The 17963-nt window shown below is 39.3% G+C and overlaps 1 protein-coding gene across 2 annotated transcripts in view; it reads right to left on the reverse strand.

Moving 5' to 3' along the window:
* Positions 1–14994, reverse strand: part of pappab (pregnancy-associated plasma protein A, pappalysin 1b) — a 97893-nt gene extending 82899 nt beyond the window's left edge. For both annotated transcript variants that reach the window (XM_017690995.2, XM_037531469.1), the window contains exons 1-2: positions 14453–14994; positions 4114–5197 (exon numbers count right to left, since the gene is read on the reverse strand). In XM_017690995.2, coding sequence (XP_017546484.2) covers positions 4114–5197; positions 14453–14846 — 1478 coding nt within the window. In that variant the 5' untranslated portion in view covers positions 14847–14994. The remainder of the gene's footprint in view (positions 1–4113; positions 5198–14452) is intronic.
* Between the last annotated feature and the right edge of the window lie 2969 nt (positions 14995–17963).

Raw genomic sequence — 17963 nt, forward strand, 5'->3', positions numbered from 1 at the left:
TAGGAGTCCCAAAAATTGACTTTCCCCTTACTTTTGGGATTGGATCACCATATATCTAATCACCTCAGAAATATCTCCTGAAAAATGAATTCGAAATGAACTTGTACGTAACAATTTTCACTGGAAATTAAATAAATGAAGGATTATCTCTGAATTGCACAGCACTATATTCAGACACCCATGGGACATATGTATGACCTCACGTCCAGACAAGGTATGAAAACAGACATAAGTATATGTATGTATTGAGCCTGGTCTTCTCACTTTGTGCAACAGGTGCTTTTATGGACCTGTCCGGCTCTTTAAAGCAAAGGAGCAAAATCCTTGACTATTTGAAATCCATGCAAATGGCCTGCTTCAACCACAACTTGTAAAGTCAGGGGCCTTTTGAAACTAAGTTAACAGAGATACTGGTGGCTTGACTCTGAGCTCCTCATGAAGAGCAAAGGTCAAATGGCCTTCCATACTTTACATTCCATTAGTGCACAGGCAAATAAGCAAAAAACATAATGTTCTAGGAAGCAGTGCCTTTCCCAACTGTACCTAAACATCTCTATAGAAGATGAGATGCCAGACTCACCAAACTATTAAACGACCAGAATTAGAATACATGGTGTCATTCTTTCTTTCTCGATGACTCAGTTTGTGCAGAACCTGAAACCCTGAAAAATATAGACATATCCTGACAGATCAAAAGTGATTAACACTGTATGATACAAAGCATATGCTATACCAAAACACAGTTTGTACTCTGTGTTTTGTAAATATCGGTTTTACAAAAGTAACATGAGTCAGTGTTTGTGCACAAATAAGTCAAGAACAGTGGTGTGAGGCTAACAGATTCACCGCAGCATTTGAGTCCATTGTTCTATGCTTGCACAACTCTCTGTTCATGCATACTTCTACAATCAGAAAGGAATGTCAAATCATTTTGTTATGCAGCCCTTGGCAAAGCGCTCCAGACATACCATAGTCAAATCAAAACAAGCAACAAGTTGGAGAGCTCTTTTCTCTCTAGTTGACTCACATGCTTCAGCCTCCTCGCCCTCCCTAATACACACCCACACACACACACACACACACACGCAGAGCTGTGTTTGATAACACCAGCTGTGATAACACAGGCAATGAAGACATGAAGATGCAGACCTTCCGAAACCACAGATAGGAAAAGGAAGCAAGAACATTATGTCATTTTCATGCAGCAGCGCAGCGTGGTGAGGTAATGTTAACAGTCCTTTCTGGATCCAGCAACAAAAATGATTGGCTGCAGCCATGTGAGGCAAACAGGCCTATAGGCTTGATACATTCTCAACAGCAGAGGAAAACAAACCCACCATGTAAAGTAGAGTGCAAAAGTCAGAGAATACCCTGTTGTTTTAATTTCCAGTCTAAGCAGCCGTTAAGTACAGGTTATTCATTTTTCAGCAACAGGAAAAAAAAGCATAAAGCATATAAAACAGAAAAAGTCAGCAGAAGCCTCAACAGCTAAATATAATATCTCATTTTTCAGTATTTAGTGGTTATTCTTTTTGTCTTTATTATGATCTCTATTCTAGATTGTAGAATTGCAGTAGATTGTAAGCATATAGCAATATGTGGTCATAAAACACTTTTTCTGTTAATTCGAGGGGAGCTTTTACAAATAAATAAATACAATTTTGCATTTATTTCATGCAGTTACTGAATAATTTGCCGTATGATTTGGTTATGTGAATTTAGATGGACTCAGATAAACCCTAAAGTTAAGCCAAACAATACCTGGCACTTGCAGTCAAATAATGTTTCTGGAGCTAATGTGGTATCCCTGTTTGCAAGTTAACATTTTGTGGTGCAAAGGGTTATTACAACATGGTCCTTATTTGTTTTAACTAAGTGCTGTACAGTTCAGATAAGCCCGCAGTGCAGACAATCTGTTTTTAGTATTCTGAATTTTTAAATGGGAAAAAAATACCTTGTTGTCATTGGCTGTGTGTAAGGAGGTAGGGTCAAAGTTCAACAAAAGCTTGGCAAAAACGACTCTTTTAAATGTGAATGGGCAAGGCACAAGCACAACATTTTACTGGAATAATATGAATGTACCTATAGAGCTTAGTTGTAATTTCTATTTCAGTTACAAATTTAGACTCATCGGTGCATAAAACCTTCTGTTCTGGTGCAATCATTCAGAGAAATCTCCTTTTCTCAGTGAGCGCTTCTTGACAGCTACACATCTTTTCAGGTCCATGGTGTTGAGTTGTCCTCTCACAGTGGAAGAGCAGACAGAAACTGTCTTTGATTTTTTCAGATCTGGAGCAAGAGTGGAGCTTGATTTACTCCTCTCTGAAAGATTAAAGCTTTAGGTACTGTTTATCTGATGGTGACAGTTTTTGTGGTTGACCCCAGGTGTGTTCAATGTTATCCACAAAAAGCCAGTGAGGCTGCAGGTTTTTATTCCAAATGAGCTGCTTTTTTGTGATGAAAACCTGCAGCCATGCCGGCCCTTTACAGATAAGATTGGAAATCCCAGTATACCAGGTATTGCATGATTGTTTTTAAACTCTAGTTTTAAAAACTCCTGTTGTGTCACATATTTTTCTAGAAATTTACCCCCATGTAAGGATACCATCTCCTATTTTTATCTCCTAAATTATCTCATTTAGTGACTTTATATGCACGTGGGAAAGAAATCTAAAAGGCAGTTAAGGTGTGTTTGGGTAGTTGCTTTTTTTAAGAGAAACATGATGTCAGTGACTCCTTTGGGAGCAGTTTTTATGGAGGGAAACAGCCATAAATCACTGGTTTTAATATTAGAAGGACAGAAGAGTTAAAATGACAGTAGCACAAAAGTGAACAATGGACAAATTAACTACCTATTGATTTGATATGATACTTATGATACTTAGTGTTGGAGGTTTCAGTGTAATTTACTTTTAGATATATGTTTTCTGTTTTGGTCTCTGACTTTGCCACAGTCCTGTGAATATGTGTGAACATTCTAATCCTATGTAGAAACTTATTGAGAAAAGAACATTCCATGTAAACACATAATCTAGAGAAAGAAAGGGTGCATTTTAACCCCATTAATATTCATTATCCCCCCCCCACCCCCAGTCTTAACATATCTCTGGAAAGTTATGTTCCTGAGTATCATTCCCAGAAGATCCCCCACTACTGTAAGTAATAGTGTTACTGCTCTGAACTGTAATTGGCTCTCTCTGGTGTCCAGGGGGACATAGTTTCCATTCCCACTTACTCCCTATCAATCCACTTTTATAAGCTCTCAAAAAAGGGAGAACTATGTCTAACATCTCCGTTCTTCCCATCCGGTCACCAAGAGAGTACTTTGTTTCAGCCGCAAAGCAAAAAAGGGACCGGCTGCTTGGCTTTGAATGAATGCCACAGAGCACCACAGGGACCTGTGAAACACACACTGCTAGTGAACGCTAAAATACAAGGTAGAGCCCAACGCACCACATAGCCAGTGATTTATTCACCTCCAAACTCCAGACCAGACATCCTTTGCATACCTAAAAATTGACTTATATTGGATCTTTTCAGATCTGGTAGTTTCAAGAAAGTCAGTCTAAGGCCATGTCCTCATGTCCTAATGTACTCTATGACAAAACAAAATTCATGAAAAGAAACTTTTGAATTGTACTCAGTGTTTCTGTCAGGGAGGGAAGTGAAGAAAATATAATACCAGATAATAGAGATGCATGATGATATAAGAGTCATATTGTTATCACCCGATAATTGCTTGAAAAAAATTATAGGTATCGGACATATATTTAAAATTGCTGATGTATTTATTGTACTCTACAAGGGCAGAATGTTTAGGTGATGTTGGGCTGCTGTGCTAAAATATGTGCATTTTATTCATTTTACTGCATTTGTTATCATAATCATAATAAAATAAATCTTGTGTTTCTCTGTAATGCTAATCCAGGTAGATGCCGTCCCAATTTCTGTGTTTTTAAATGTTTAGGGTTCAGCATTGGCAGATATGTATGCAAACAATATCAGATATCTGCACTGGCAGATATGTACATGAAGGATATCAGATATCAGCTTCAGTCCACACTTCCCATATTGGTGCATCCCTAGCAAATAACATAAAATAGCAAGACTTACTTGTAGGGCGATGTACGATTAAAGCAGGTCTTGGTGACATCAGTGATGTTGGGGTTGCAGCAGTCACCATTGTCATAGTAGAAACTATCCAAGTTACACTCTGGGTCACAAACTCCGTTCCCCTGTTTGTGTTTAGGACAGATTGCAGTCTGCCTTTTGCAGTAGCCAGCATCAAAACCAGTGAATGTGTGGTTGCATTCTGGGTCGCACTCCTCATCGCCTACTTTGCTGGTGTCACAGTTAGCCAACACCAGACGGTTGCGCAAGGAGGAATTGTAGATGTTGTGGACAGTGCGCTCCCAGGTGATGTTGTAGACACGGAAAGCATCATTCAGGTGTTGGTGCTGGAGGTTGATTTGGTGCTCTGTGACCGTGGGCCACCGGCCGTAGTCATCATACACGTTTACAAGTCGGTACCGCACTGTCTTGGTCTTGCGGAAACTCCAGAAACGGATGTAGTTGCTCACGACCTCCACATTGTCACAGATGGTCTGGCCACATGGTGGTGGAAGCAGTGCAGTATGGGTGGAACTCCCCAGGTCACCTATCCATGTCCTGTCTGAGAGCATCACCTGTGGAAAGGTTCCATCTTTCACCGTCAACCACTTCCGAGAGGCATTTTCAAAGTCCTCATGAATGACCAGTTGGGACAGTTCATTTGGGTGTTCACGGGCATGTCCCTGCATGTACTGGATGATCTCACGCTGGGTCAGAGCTCTCCTCCAAAGGCTCAGGTGCTCCATGGTTCCTCGATAGTTGTGGTTGAGGGCGTTGCCACCTATCATTAGCACCTTACACTTTTTGGTGAGGGGGCTGAAGATCTCACCCGACTGATCTCGACTTACGGCCACTTGAGCCCCGTTCACGTATAGCTTCATGTGGAGGCCATTGTAGGTGATGGCTAGATGGTGCCAATGGTTGGCCGAATAGGGTGCATTGGAGGTGATTGTGGTAACTTTGTGTGCTCGGTCAGTTTTGAGCGAGAAGAAGAAGCGAGGGTCCCTGTTGCCTTGATCACTCAATGGCTTGATGCCTAGTAACCACCCTCGGTCACAGGATGCGTAGAAACATTTGTCATAGAGCCCTAAAATGAAGGAGAATGAAGTCAGAAAAGACCTTTGAGACAAATTTGTCACTTTATAGATACAGGCTCCAAAATAAAAGTTCTTGGCTTGGAGTTCTAAAATTCATTCTCTTGTAGCATTGCTCCAAAGAACCTTTTCTGGCACCTTAACACATTTTACACTTTTAAGGGTGTTAAAAATATACAATTACTTTCTGATAGAGATGGGGACTTGAGTCTGGAACTTAAACTCAATTTGACTTAAGACTTAAAACTGATTAAATTAGTATCACTAACCTTGATGTGGTACATGATAATAAATAAATAAAAATAAATAAATGAAACCTTATGTTTCCAGTCTTACTCATGTGACTTTGCCTGTCAGTTTTGCAACAGTCATATGCAGTCACTGAAAGATTGCTCTCCTGCAGCTCAGAGTGGTATCAGGCTTGATATGGCTTATCAAATATAAATATCTAAGCCTTTAGTTATAGAAAATCTTCAGTCTGATGGACAGAATTGAAGCACTACATGCAGTAAATTTATTGTTTAAAGGACAAAACATCTTAAAATGTTTGGGTAGCATGTAGCATGGACAGCAAGTGTGCTAGCTACCACAATAGCTAATTTAGCTGAAGTTACAGATCATTTTACAACTTAATACAACTTCAGATGGATTAGCTATTATGCTAGCTAGCTATTTAACATAATAGCTAATCCTTTTACTACTAGACTAACCAACCTTTTCAAGTTTTGCTTCCTTACTTTAAACACAGATTCATTATTTGAAGCCATGTCTAACTTTACAAGATTTTTTACACAATTTACTTGTGTACAGTGTAAGCCAATCAATGTGACTAAACTAAAATTCTATACTACAGACACTTGACTTGGGCTTTTATGAAGCGAATTGACTATAGTGTAAAATACTGTACACATCCACAACATACATAGCCTGTTTGCAATTGTTTAAACACACTTTAACTCATATTCACAATTGCGATTTACAGTATACTTACTTATACTACAAGAACAACATCAAGTTCAGCAGAAGGAGGAACTCTGTGCAGTTCCCATGATCAGACCTTTTAAAACAGTCCAGTCCAAAGCTACAGCGAGGCATCTGCTAGCAATCAGACCCCGACAGTGTGGTCTTGTATCAACAGAGCAAAGGTTACATGAACTTTCAGTCTATTTTCTTGAAATATGCCTCAGCAGTGGGTTCGCCTGAAATAAAAAATTGTCCTTTTCGGCAAGGGCCTTATTATGATAAGAGCCCTGAAACCCTCTTTTCCTGTTTCATTTGGAAAGTGTATGTTGGAAGGTAATGTATTCTTATATCTAATGGGACTGTTTCTTTCATAGTCTTACTGAGGAAAGTGAAAGTAAATAAAGAGCAGTATGTGGTGGTCTGTGACTCTGGATCAAGGCTGTATCAGTCTGTGGGATTTACGCTAACTACAAAAATCTGCAACTTTTGTGAGATTACCATATGAATGTTTTTTAATGTTTTTATTAGCCTGATCTGCAGATGTAAAAGTCATTAAAAGTATCAACTGTTGTAATTCAGCAAATGCAAAAAGTTTTTCATGCCTTGTCTGTTTAAAAGTTTAAATGATTTCCTAGAAAGAGCAATCAATAGAGAAATAAATTAGTCTCTTAGCCATGTTGCAAGAACTGTAATGGCAAATATAGTCATTAATGCTATGTTTGAAGGGAAATGAACTCTTTGTGTTGACGTAGATGAGTGTTTTTCACTAACTTTTTGAAGGAGGTCACACTCCAAACAAAAGAACTCCGAATCGAAAGCCAACATTTTTCCTTCAAAGGCAGGTAGGCTGGAGTAGCCTTGATGCTGAAGGCATCTTGCACTTGTAGGATACATATGTATGTATGTGTGTGTGCATATATATCTTGGTTCATGTCAAGGTTTCTTCCTCTTGGTCTTAGTGAGTTTTTACTTGCTGCTGTGGCCACTGGCTTGCTCATGGGGGCTTGGACCCAGATTTTTCTGCAAAGCTGTTTTGTGACAATGCTTGTTGTAAGAAGTGCTATATAAATAACCTTTGACTTGATTTGACTTGGCTATACACAGTAATGTGGAAAAGCAAGAGGTCACCCTTCATTTATTTAATTCAGTGTCAAAACAGCTTTTAAGTGTATTTTTTTTTCCAGTAACAGGGAAACATCAATTAAACATAACATTAAGATTTATAGTGTTTAGTGTTCCCCACTTAGAAAATGTGTGTGTATGTGTGTGTGTGTGTGTGTGTGTGTTTGTGTGTGTGTTTCCAACCTTTACCTTTATTCCAGCTTTCATTCTTTTCAGGAGATTTGTTTTCAGTTTTTCAAAGGAATCTGCAGAGATATCCCAAACATATTCAGTGATGTTGAGGTCTGGATTCTGGGGCAGTCAGTCCTTTGATTTGAGAACAGTAGAAACATCTTTGTTTGATTTCTTCTCTTTTTTGTCCATTTCCTTTTCTCAGTGAAGGCTTCTTGACCTCTACACATCCTTACAGACTCATAGTGTTGTGTTGTCTTCTCACAGTGGACGGGTGGGTGAAAATACCTGTGGATTTTTTCATATCTGAAGCAAGAGTGGAGCTTGATTTCTTCATCTCACTCAAAGATGAAAGGTTTAATTGCTGTTTATCTGATGGTGACAGTTTTGGTGGTCTAACAGGTCTTGGTAGGAATCTTTTTCCTTCTGAATCCAGTTTTAAAATCTCCCATTTCATTGGTTTACTTGTTTTTTTTTTTATCTTCCTTATGCAAGTAGATTGTCTTATATGTGATAATCTGCTATCCTCAGAAATATTTCTAAACAGTAAATAATAAACAAATAAAAGTGGTCTCTCATTTTTGCACAGTACTGTAGCTAGCTGACGTCTAGGGTACAATGGAAAATGTTCCCCCTAGTTGAAGTTGAAGTCATAAAGAGATGCACATCCTTTGTATTATTTGGACAAACAAGGCTTTTTACTTTTTCATATTTTAGAGATGTCATGTCATGGGTTATATTCACTTTGCACTTTGGCTGTTAGTGACCTGCAGGCCACATAGTGAGAAATGGTACATCGATATAACATAAATTTAAGCCACCAAATTAAGCAATCTTTAAGGAAGAACGCTAATGAACATGTCTGTTAGAGGTACAGACAGGTACTGACACCAGTCCTGCCCCTTCAAACTTTAAATCAAAAGAAGTCGGAGTGCCCTGAAGAGGTGCATTGTGCTCATGACACGGCCCACTTACATTCACTGTACTGCCGTCTGGCACAGTGAGCAGCAGTTCAGGGATACTCGCTGGAGTCAGAAAGAGGGAGGGGTGGCTTTGTGACCCTCAGTCTAGTGCTGTGTACACACAGCCTGCCCCCGCTCCCTGTGTGAGGAATCTTCTCTCTCCTCGCACAGCTGTGAGAAGTGTGTTTGCTGAAGGTAATTGGAGAAAATCATGTATGCCAAATAAGCAGTAAAGTGTTACCAGGGCAGTGGGGACAAACGTTGGCATTTGTGTGTGTGTGTGGCTTTGTGGGAAAACCAGAGAAAAACAGGACTTACATACAATGCCTGTAAACTTTATAAAGTGCTTTTATATACATTTCCTTTTTAAAGCTGAGAGAGCAAAACTATTTCTTTTTGGTTCCTAAGATAAAGGTTAAGGTTAGGATTAGGTCTAGCAGAAGACTTTTACATATACCGCCCTTCATTCATTTAATTTGTCATTAAAATAGCCGTTGAGTGTTAGTTATTTGATTATTATTTGAAAATTAGGATTTTTCTGAAGAGATTAGATATAAAATAATCCACTTGCGTAATTAAATTCAAATGAAAATAAGTGAGGATAAAGAGAAAGTGGAACAACAATACAAGACCTTGTAGCCCACCAAAACTGTTAACATCCAACAGTACTTTACTCTTTTGTTTTTGGGATAGTGGAGAAAATCAGCTTCACTCTTGCTTCAGATCTGAAAAAGATCTTCCACTGTCCTCAGCACTGTGGATCTGAAAGGATCTGTGGCTGTCAAGAAGACATTAACGAGAAAATAAAATGCAGATCATACAAAAAAGCCGCTGAGATCCTCAGAATAATAGGTCTCATTCACCAATACTTTTTTTCTTAAATTTGTTCTTGAGAAAGGTCCTAAGAAAAGTTTTACATCAGATTCATAATGTGTTCTTAAACCACAGTTTTGTTCTCTCTTCTTCAGTCTCTTGAGTGTGTGTGCAGATTCTGTTCTTACCTAAGAACCAATCCCAAATAAGAAATTTAAGAATTTTCTTCTTAAAACAGTTGATGAATGAGGCCAGATGAACTGACCACATCAAGAGTCCAGACCTCAACATCATTGACTGGACTGTAAAAAATGCTTCAGGGTTTTAACTCGGTCATTTAACATAAAGTCAACTTTTTATAGTAAGTTAGTGTGTAATATTCTGTTAGCATTTTAATTGAAATTCAGCGATCTCACATTTTTAAGGTAACCAGGTCATTAACTTTTTTTAAGAAAAACCATTGGATCATGATTACAGTGTGAAATTACATAAATGTGGTCTCTGATTATTGGACAGGACTGTATGGTTCATTGTCAAGGTTGAGGTTAGAGTTAGGTTAAAATGAAGGATTTGAACATTTTCATTGCATTTAGGTAATTCTTTCATTTCAGAGCTATGCAGGGGCTGCCACCTCCCCAGGAAAAAAAAATAAGACAGCATCATGGTATTGAAATCTGTTTAATACTGTTTTCCAAATTAGAACCACAAAGAGCTTACAGTTCATTATATAGAAATAAATGAGTAATCTGTAAGAAGACATTCATTGACAAGAATAGCATAATAGTCTGCGATAATACAGTACAGGACTTTTGAGATTTTGTTTGCACTAAAAAATAAGCAGAGCTACATGTCAAGGTAAAGTGTCCCCTCTAGTTCACCCCATACCTACTCCTCCAATCATCTGAACCATTTCAGCATCCCTCTTGAGCCTTTTTTCACTATTTTAAATCTGTCATTTTTTTACTGCATATATGTACTTATGTATGAGACAATGTCGATTACATGTAGGTTACTTTAATATATGTAGGTTGCTCACATATTTACTCAGAAATAAACCATTTAAAAGACATTTAACAATTAAAAACTTTGCAGTTTTATATCCCAGAATCTCCTCCTCAGGGAGAGTTTTATTCAGTTAGAGTTAGAATCTGCAGAGACGCAGTTCATTTTAACAAGGTTTGTTTTCTGTTTGTTTTTCATTCTGACCACTAATGTTTCCCAAAGATCATTTGCATTAAAAGAGAAGCCCCAGCTTTGGAGCAGACATAGGCTCGCATGCGCCTGCTGCTCGCTCACACACACTCCTCTACTGCCTGCAGAAGCACTGCCAGCATCTATAAAAATAAATTGTGCCATAAAAGTGAGGAAATTACAATCTGTGAAATCCTGGAATGAGACCACTAAGTGGCAAATAACACACAGGTAAAAATACAGCTCTGAGCATTAGATGTTCAAGAGGGTCAGTGGCGAGAGTTAAAAGGGGAGATGGATGGACTGCAGAAACAATACTGAAACATTTACATTTGATATGATGAGAAAACGAGTGTTTAGGAATAAGTTATATCAGATCATGGATTCATCAATACTGGTCTCATACTGCCTACATGGGGGGCATAGCAAAGAACATCAACACATTAACACTTATAAATTCATTCACTTGTCAGTGGACACACCACATAAATGGATATAATAATGTTAAGCTAATGTAATAATGAAGAGATCAAATAAATTTAGTTTAGCATTAGAGCTAAATATGAAAAAACAAGACAAGTCATCGGCCGCTAATGCATCTATTTTAAGTGTTTTCCATCTCAGCACCATGGACAGAGCACAACATAGTCAGCTTTGCCAAATGAGAGACACTAGAACCGAAGCTGTTCCAAAATATGCCGTGTACCTGTTCTTCTATTATAAGCCTCCATCTGAGACTGAGATACATTATTTGTCAGCATTAATAAAAATTGCCTGCATGGAAAAAAGTGGAAAGGTTTAAACTCAGTGTCTACAGATTCCCTGTTACTTTTCTGTATGACTTTCTGCTTCTGAGTAAAAGAACATAAAGATGTATTAAAAGTTAAACTACACCCTTAAAAAGAGGTTCTTCAGGGGTTGTTGAGTAAACTCAAACCAAGATAGCTCAAGGAACAAATAGTGTACAGTTGGTTGCACATCTGCATGATGATAAACCTGTTGATTACACCTATTGTTACATGACTTTATATAGAATCCCACTGCTACTATACATTTGCAACCCATAAAAAACAATGTAAAGGTTCTTTAGCGACTGAAGCTTTTCCTATATTCGCATGTCCAAGCCAAGAACCATTATCAAACTTTATTATTAAGAATGCAGCAATAATTCAACTCCATAATTAAAATGTAAAAGCACTGACATTTTTTATCAGTGTGATGTCTGTTAATATAAATATTAATTCCAGTCTGTGATGTAGGTGGCAGATTGCCACCCTGAATTAAAATCATATCAACACTCTTCAGTAAAGATTTGTAATATGGGAGCTTTTGTATATGAACACAATGCATCATAAAGCTACTAAACCAGAGAGACTTTGTGGCTTTTCAGAACCATTCACGCAACATTTTCATCCCTCAAACACTCTATTCTCCCACTGCCCTCTCTCTCTCTCTCTCTCTCTCTCTCTCTGTCGGAGGATCTGATTCACTGCTGTGGTGGCTCTGTTTGATGGCTTTTGTGGGGAGGAATGTAACATCTTAAAACGAGAGCAATAACAAAACCACTTGATGAAAGAACGGACAAGGCACTAATTTTACAGCTTAACCCGTCATGATCACCTCTTTAAAACCATGCCTTCATAAAAAAGACTGTAATTTGCAAACAATATGCTTCTGGCAACCCTTAAACTATTAGCTTCCTTCATTGCAACAGAGGGACAACTGGAGAACATGTTATACTGAATTGAAGGATTTACAGCTGTATTTACTGAGATGGGCTCCAATCTGCTAGTATAAGACATTTAGTTGGACAAGTTTGTGTGATATCCGTGTGGTTGAGGCTGTCAGTGCTCTATTTTTGTTTATATATGGATGGATGAAAGATTTATGACACTTCTAATCATATACAGTACTATACAAAAGTATTAGGCACACTTTATTGAATTGAATTGAATACTGCATCATATTAATGTCATTTGTATTCATTCTAATATTATTATTTTGCAAATAAATGCTCACTGTCCAGATAACTAGCTTTTTTGATTATAATTTTCTCAGGTACCTAAAAATGTTATGTACAGTGATATATATATATATATATATATATATATATGCCATTCATTTGATACACAGTACTGCACAATAGTCTTAGAAACCTAGACACATAATTTAAAAAGAGTAAATGTGTTTTTGCTTGTAAAAACTATGTATCACTATAATAAATGCAAATAAACATAAATACTGGACAGAAATAACAAGAATTTCTTATTTTAATAGAAGTAGTTACTATCTTGGGAGCTAGTTTGAAGAAGAAAGCTTGCATCCATCAAATGAATTTGTTCAGTTCCACCAGCACATATCATTTTATTTAATGAAGTGTTAATTGGCTGGGTGATAACTACAATTGCTGGGCTTTCTTGAATATATATATATATATATATATATATATATATATATATATATATATATATATATATATATATATATATATAATGAAATGTATGTAATAAAGTATAGATTTTAGTAACACAATACGCTTATTAATCCGCCCTAATATCAGTTAAATTCATCTTCTCTCACAGAATGTTGTTTTTTTTTGGACACCTTTAATAAGCGTTTTAAAAACGTGTATAAAAATGATAATAAAAAAAATGACCCGGCTTTGCTGATTAAGCACTTCCTAACATTTTTGCTGACCATCTTGTCTCTTTCAGTTTATCCTTTTCTGTCCGGTTTCTAATGCGCCCAGTAGTGACGTATTAGGATCGATCACAGTGATCAGAGTAGAAGCTTTAAAAAAGACTCTGATCTCTCTATACTCTCTCTCTCTCTCTCTCTCTCTCTCTCACACACACACACATACATAATAGTCTACGGAGCTGCATACACGCACTGGGAAGCTGAGAAGCTGAGTATTACGCTCTCTATTGGCAGAAAAAGGGACGGAGGAAAGGAAATCAGACAAACTCTGGAGGAGACAGACGAAAAAACCACTGCACATTTCGGCACAGATCACATTCTTCATAAAGGCTCTCCTCGGTTTTTTATCATACGGGCCATAAATAATGTTTTTTTAGGAAATAAATACAATAAATCATCAACTATATTAGACGAGTTCATTCCTTAAAGTCCTACTACATTCTAAACATTTAGCACGAGGTTGCTGACCGAAATGAACGCCCTGAAAGGGGCTAAATTAGCCCGTTTGAGCTGATCTGAGGGTTAAATCTGACTCCAGCGCGTTTAATTGGGGGGCGGGGCCACATTACGAGTGACGTATTTCATAAAGACTCGAAAAGGAGGGGGCGGATTTTTATAGCACTAATTTTTTGACAGCAGTCGCTTCATCCACGCGCCCTCATCCCACCACATCCGCCTCGCTTCGTTAGAGTGTTTAACGGATTGCGCGTGTTTTGCAGCCTGTTCTTGTCTCCACGCGCTGAAATAAATGCGCGCAGCTCTGTCCGGCTCTGATCTGACCCTCCCAGGGCCGATGAGCTTGCGGTTAAAGTGCAGAGTTGGCGCGAGAGTTAGGCTACTTGTCGCATCAGCTCGAGCTTGTGCGCCCTGACCAACTTCATTCAGCGTGTCAATGCACCACGAACGGGATGAAAAAAAAAACTTCTGATGCATGAAGGGAAAAGCGCAGCTGTGCGGGATTAAAAGAGGTCAACGAGTGCACGTGTGACCAGTAGTGATCAATAGTTTTTAATCAGCGTGCAATAAACATGTGCAAAAACTCAGATACACACATATGCAAGATAAGACTGTTTTGTAGGCTGCACGTTTAATGAATGAGAGCACAAACGCTAATGCATGAACAAACGGCTCGTAATTCAAATGCGTCCAGCTGATGCGCGTGAACTGTTTTCTTTAGTTCTTTTGGCAGGAATTGCAGCTTGAGAACTAGAACTGACTCCCACTTTTAAATGGTGCTTAGGATTTTGTGTCATGCTGACCATTATTTACCCATAGCTGCACCTACAGTCCCTCTATCAGCAATAACAGCCCGAGCAGCAGACTGACCTGCAAGAACGGTAGGTGAGCGCTGGCCGCCCTCCGGCTTGGTCCATATCTCCAGGGTGAAGTTGCCTCGCGGTACCTCGGCGCTGGGCTTCAAGCGCAGCTGGTCTCCTCTGCCCGTGAAGTAAACGGAGCTCCTCGCGCGCTCCGCTCCGTTCTCCCAAGCCGAAGCCGTCGCCGCGCGCCGCTCCACCGACGCCACCGAGCGTTTCCCCCGCGGCAGCCGCGTGCCGCACGTGCCCGGGACGGAGCCAGCAGCTTCCCTCACGCGCACCAGCTCCCTCTTGGACCTGGGCGTCCTCCTCGCGACGGCGCCGCACTCGCGTCCGACCGGACACAAGCCGAAGAAGAAGAGCAGCAGGCACGGGAGCCAAGTGCACAAAGGCAAAAGTTTCATATTTGTAACCACCCTCAAGTGGAGCCCACTTCCCCCCCTAAAAAATTAATAAAAAACAATAACAGCAGTAATTAAAATCTTTTTTTTTCTGGTCCCTCTTAATAGCTAATATAATCAAAACGAGTAGCCTGTGCGCAAAACAGTGCGTCTAGATCTTCACCCCCCTCTGCTTTTCTCTTTCTTTCCTTCTTTCTTTCTTTATGTCTCTTTCTTTCTTTAAAAAAAAAAGCTTGTCAAGGCGCGGATTCTACAGCAAGAAAGCAAAGCTGTCTTATTTTTTTTCCTTTATAATGTTAAGCCACGACCCCCTTTCCTTGCCCCCCTTTCAAAGACACTTCAGCGCAGATTGAGGTGGGGGGGAGAGAGAGAGAGAGAGAGAGAGAGACAGAGAGAGAGAGAGAGAGAGAGAGAGAGAGGAAAAGAGAGAGAGAGAGAGAGAGAGAGAGGAAAAGAGAGAGAGAGAGAGAGAGAGAGGAAAAGAGAGAGAGAGAGAGAGAGGGGGAATATGTTAATTTATCCAAGCGCTCCACCTTCTCAATTGAATGGATCCCATTAAAGTGCAGGGATGACTAATAATCAATCAGAGCCACCCCCCCCCCTCACACACACCGCACACACACACACCTCCTCCTCCTCCTCCCCTCTCGCGCGCCTTCCCTCAAAAGCTCCCTCCTTCACTCATGAACGGAGTTGAAAGCGCGCGCGTTTACTTTAACGCGCCGCCGTTCCTTCCCGCGCGGAGGATGTCTGTCTGGAGCTCTGGAGGGAAGGAGGAAGCGCGAGGGATGGTCTATTTGTATTTCTTTACAAACTGAAAGAGGATTAGCGCGCGGTGAAGTTGCAACAACAACAACAGCCAATCTTGGGGCGATATTAAGAGGCGATGTTAATCGGAAGCTGCGGGGTTCTGAGCGGGCAGCGCTGCTGGTGTTCGCCTTCAGGGCTTTTCACACCCAGCGAGCTGTGGCGCTCAAACGGCGAGCGGTTTGGAGTTAAGAGGGGGAGTCTCAGGTAACCTCTGACCGCACTGCTGCTGTCTGAGTGCGTGTCTGAGCTGGGACGGTGGCGGGTTTAATGACGAGAGGAGCTCCCTCTAGTGGCCGCAGACGGGACTACTTAAAAAACAAGTCCGGCAAGAAAAGGGTATAAATCTTAAAGGGCAATCCCACCGATTTCTCACAAAAAATACATGCATCATATAGTCGTCGACATATAAATAAAGTCATTCAGAGCGGTTGGACGTGAAGTGGTTTATAGTAGAGAAACTTACAGAATTTTACAATGGTGGTGGTAGGAACCACAATGCAAACATAGCCATTTCATGTATTATCCAAAATGACCAGTCAACCTACTCATCTTCTGGGGTTTTATTTGTAATGTTGTTAATGGTAAAAATCAACAAAAGTTTTTCTTTGGGGACTATTTTTGTCTAAGCCATGAATTAATAAATTAATTTTAAAAAAGCCTTCACAAGGCTATCATGCAAGGCATATATATATATATATATATATATATATATATATATATATAAACTCTGTGAGGAAGCCTTTAGAAGCATTAAAATCATCAGTCGTCTGGCTCCTATCACCACCACTGTGAACAATGTTCACTTAGGAGTCATTACTTTGCTTACATTGCAATGATGTAATATTGCAGAAATTTGGAAAAAAAGTGGATTTCCCCTTTAAGATCCACATCTGCTGTGGTTAGCTCTGCCTTTATGGTCCTGCAGTGATGTAGACTTGTCTGTTTAAAGGATAGATGGCCGAGCAGCCTTACAGGAAGGTTAAAGTAGTGTGAAAATGAGACAGATCATTGTGTAAGGCTTTAACTCCAACACCAATCAACTCCCCCTTGATTCATCTAATTACTGGCCTCAGAGGTCCTTTTAGGTTAGGTGTGTTAGCTTTGGTTTGGAAATAAAACCTGCAGGAAGGTAGATCTCCAGGAGGTGGGTTGTGTAACACTTAGGTTGCAGGAGTACCCCATCCCACCCTGAGCCAACAAATCAGCTACTTAACAAACCCTTCCTGAGAAGCAGTGGGCGTGTTAAGTTGCCCATATCAATAAATACCTCACTTTTCTGACATTTTCTGAAATCAAGTTTATACATAAACATTGTTAAGGGTTCAAAGCATACTGTCAGCTTATCAGTCCCTACAGGCCATACAGGGAAACTAAGCTGCAAAAACAGCCTGTTTTGATTTCACTGACTTTGTGTTGTTTGTAGTCCTAATCTGTAGGCCAAATCAGCCTACATTAGCACAGACAGCTTACTCACACTGAAGTTATAAGGAATGTTTCAGCCAAGACTGCTGTTTGAATGAGGCATAATGCAAGACAGCCAATCAGAACAGAGGTAATTGGCATATATATATATATATATATATATATATATATATATATATATATATATATATATATATATGAGTCTTAAAAGCACAGGATCAACAACAGCTAAGGGATATATATATATATATATATATATATATATATATATATATATATATATGAGTCTTAAAAGCACAGGATCAACAACAGCTAAGGGATAAAGAGAGGCTGGAAAATGATCTTTTCTTGATTATTAAATCCACACAAATGTAATAAGTGGAACTGTAAAACTTGAAATATTGGAAAATGTTGCATATGGACCCTTTAAAGCAGGAAAACAAAATATGCAGGACCAGTGGTGGGAGCCTGAGGTATAAATGATTACTAGCTCCAATCCTGATGGCCCCACCTACACTGCACAGTTTAGTGTTTTTCCCCTCATCTTTAGTCCATAATCAAGGCCTTCCTGGGCTGAATCTGAGGTACTAGAGCAAAGAAAGGATGAAATTTCCTTCAGTCAAACAGAGCTGAGTCAACATGTATAAACTTACCTCAACAGAAAATGTGGAGATACAGTCATATGCACCAGTTGGGTGCCCTGGTCGGTTGATGTGTTGCTAATTTACTAAGTGAAAATAAGTCAACATACTGCACATTTTATTGAACAATTTCAGTTTATTTGCTAAATTTAAAATATTGGGTAAAAAAATAAAACAGAAAAGATGTTAAACTCAGCAAATTATGCAGTAGCCTTTTCATTTACAAAATCAACAAAACGTGTAATTT

Source organism: Pygocentrus nattereri, chromosome 20 (assembly GCF_015220715.1).
Source record: "Pygocentrus nattereri isolate fPygNat1 chromosome 20, fPygNat1.pri, whole genome shotgun sequence".
In the NCBI taxonomy this organism is placed as follows: domain Eukaryota; kingdom Metazoa; phylum Chordata; class Actinopteri; order Characiformes; family Serrasalmidae; genus Pygocentrus; species Pygocentrus nattereri.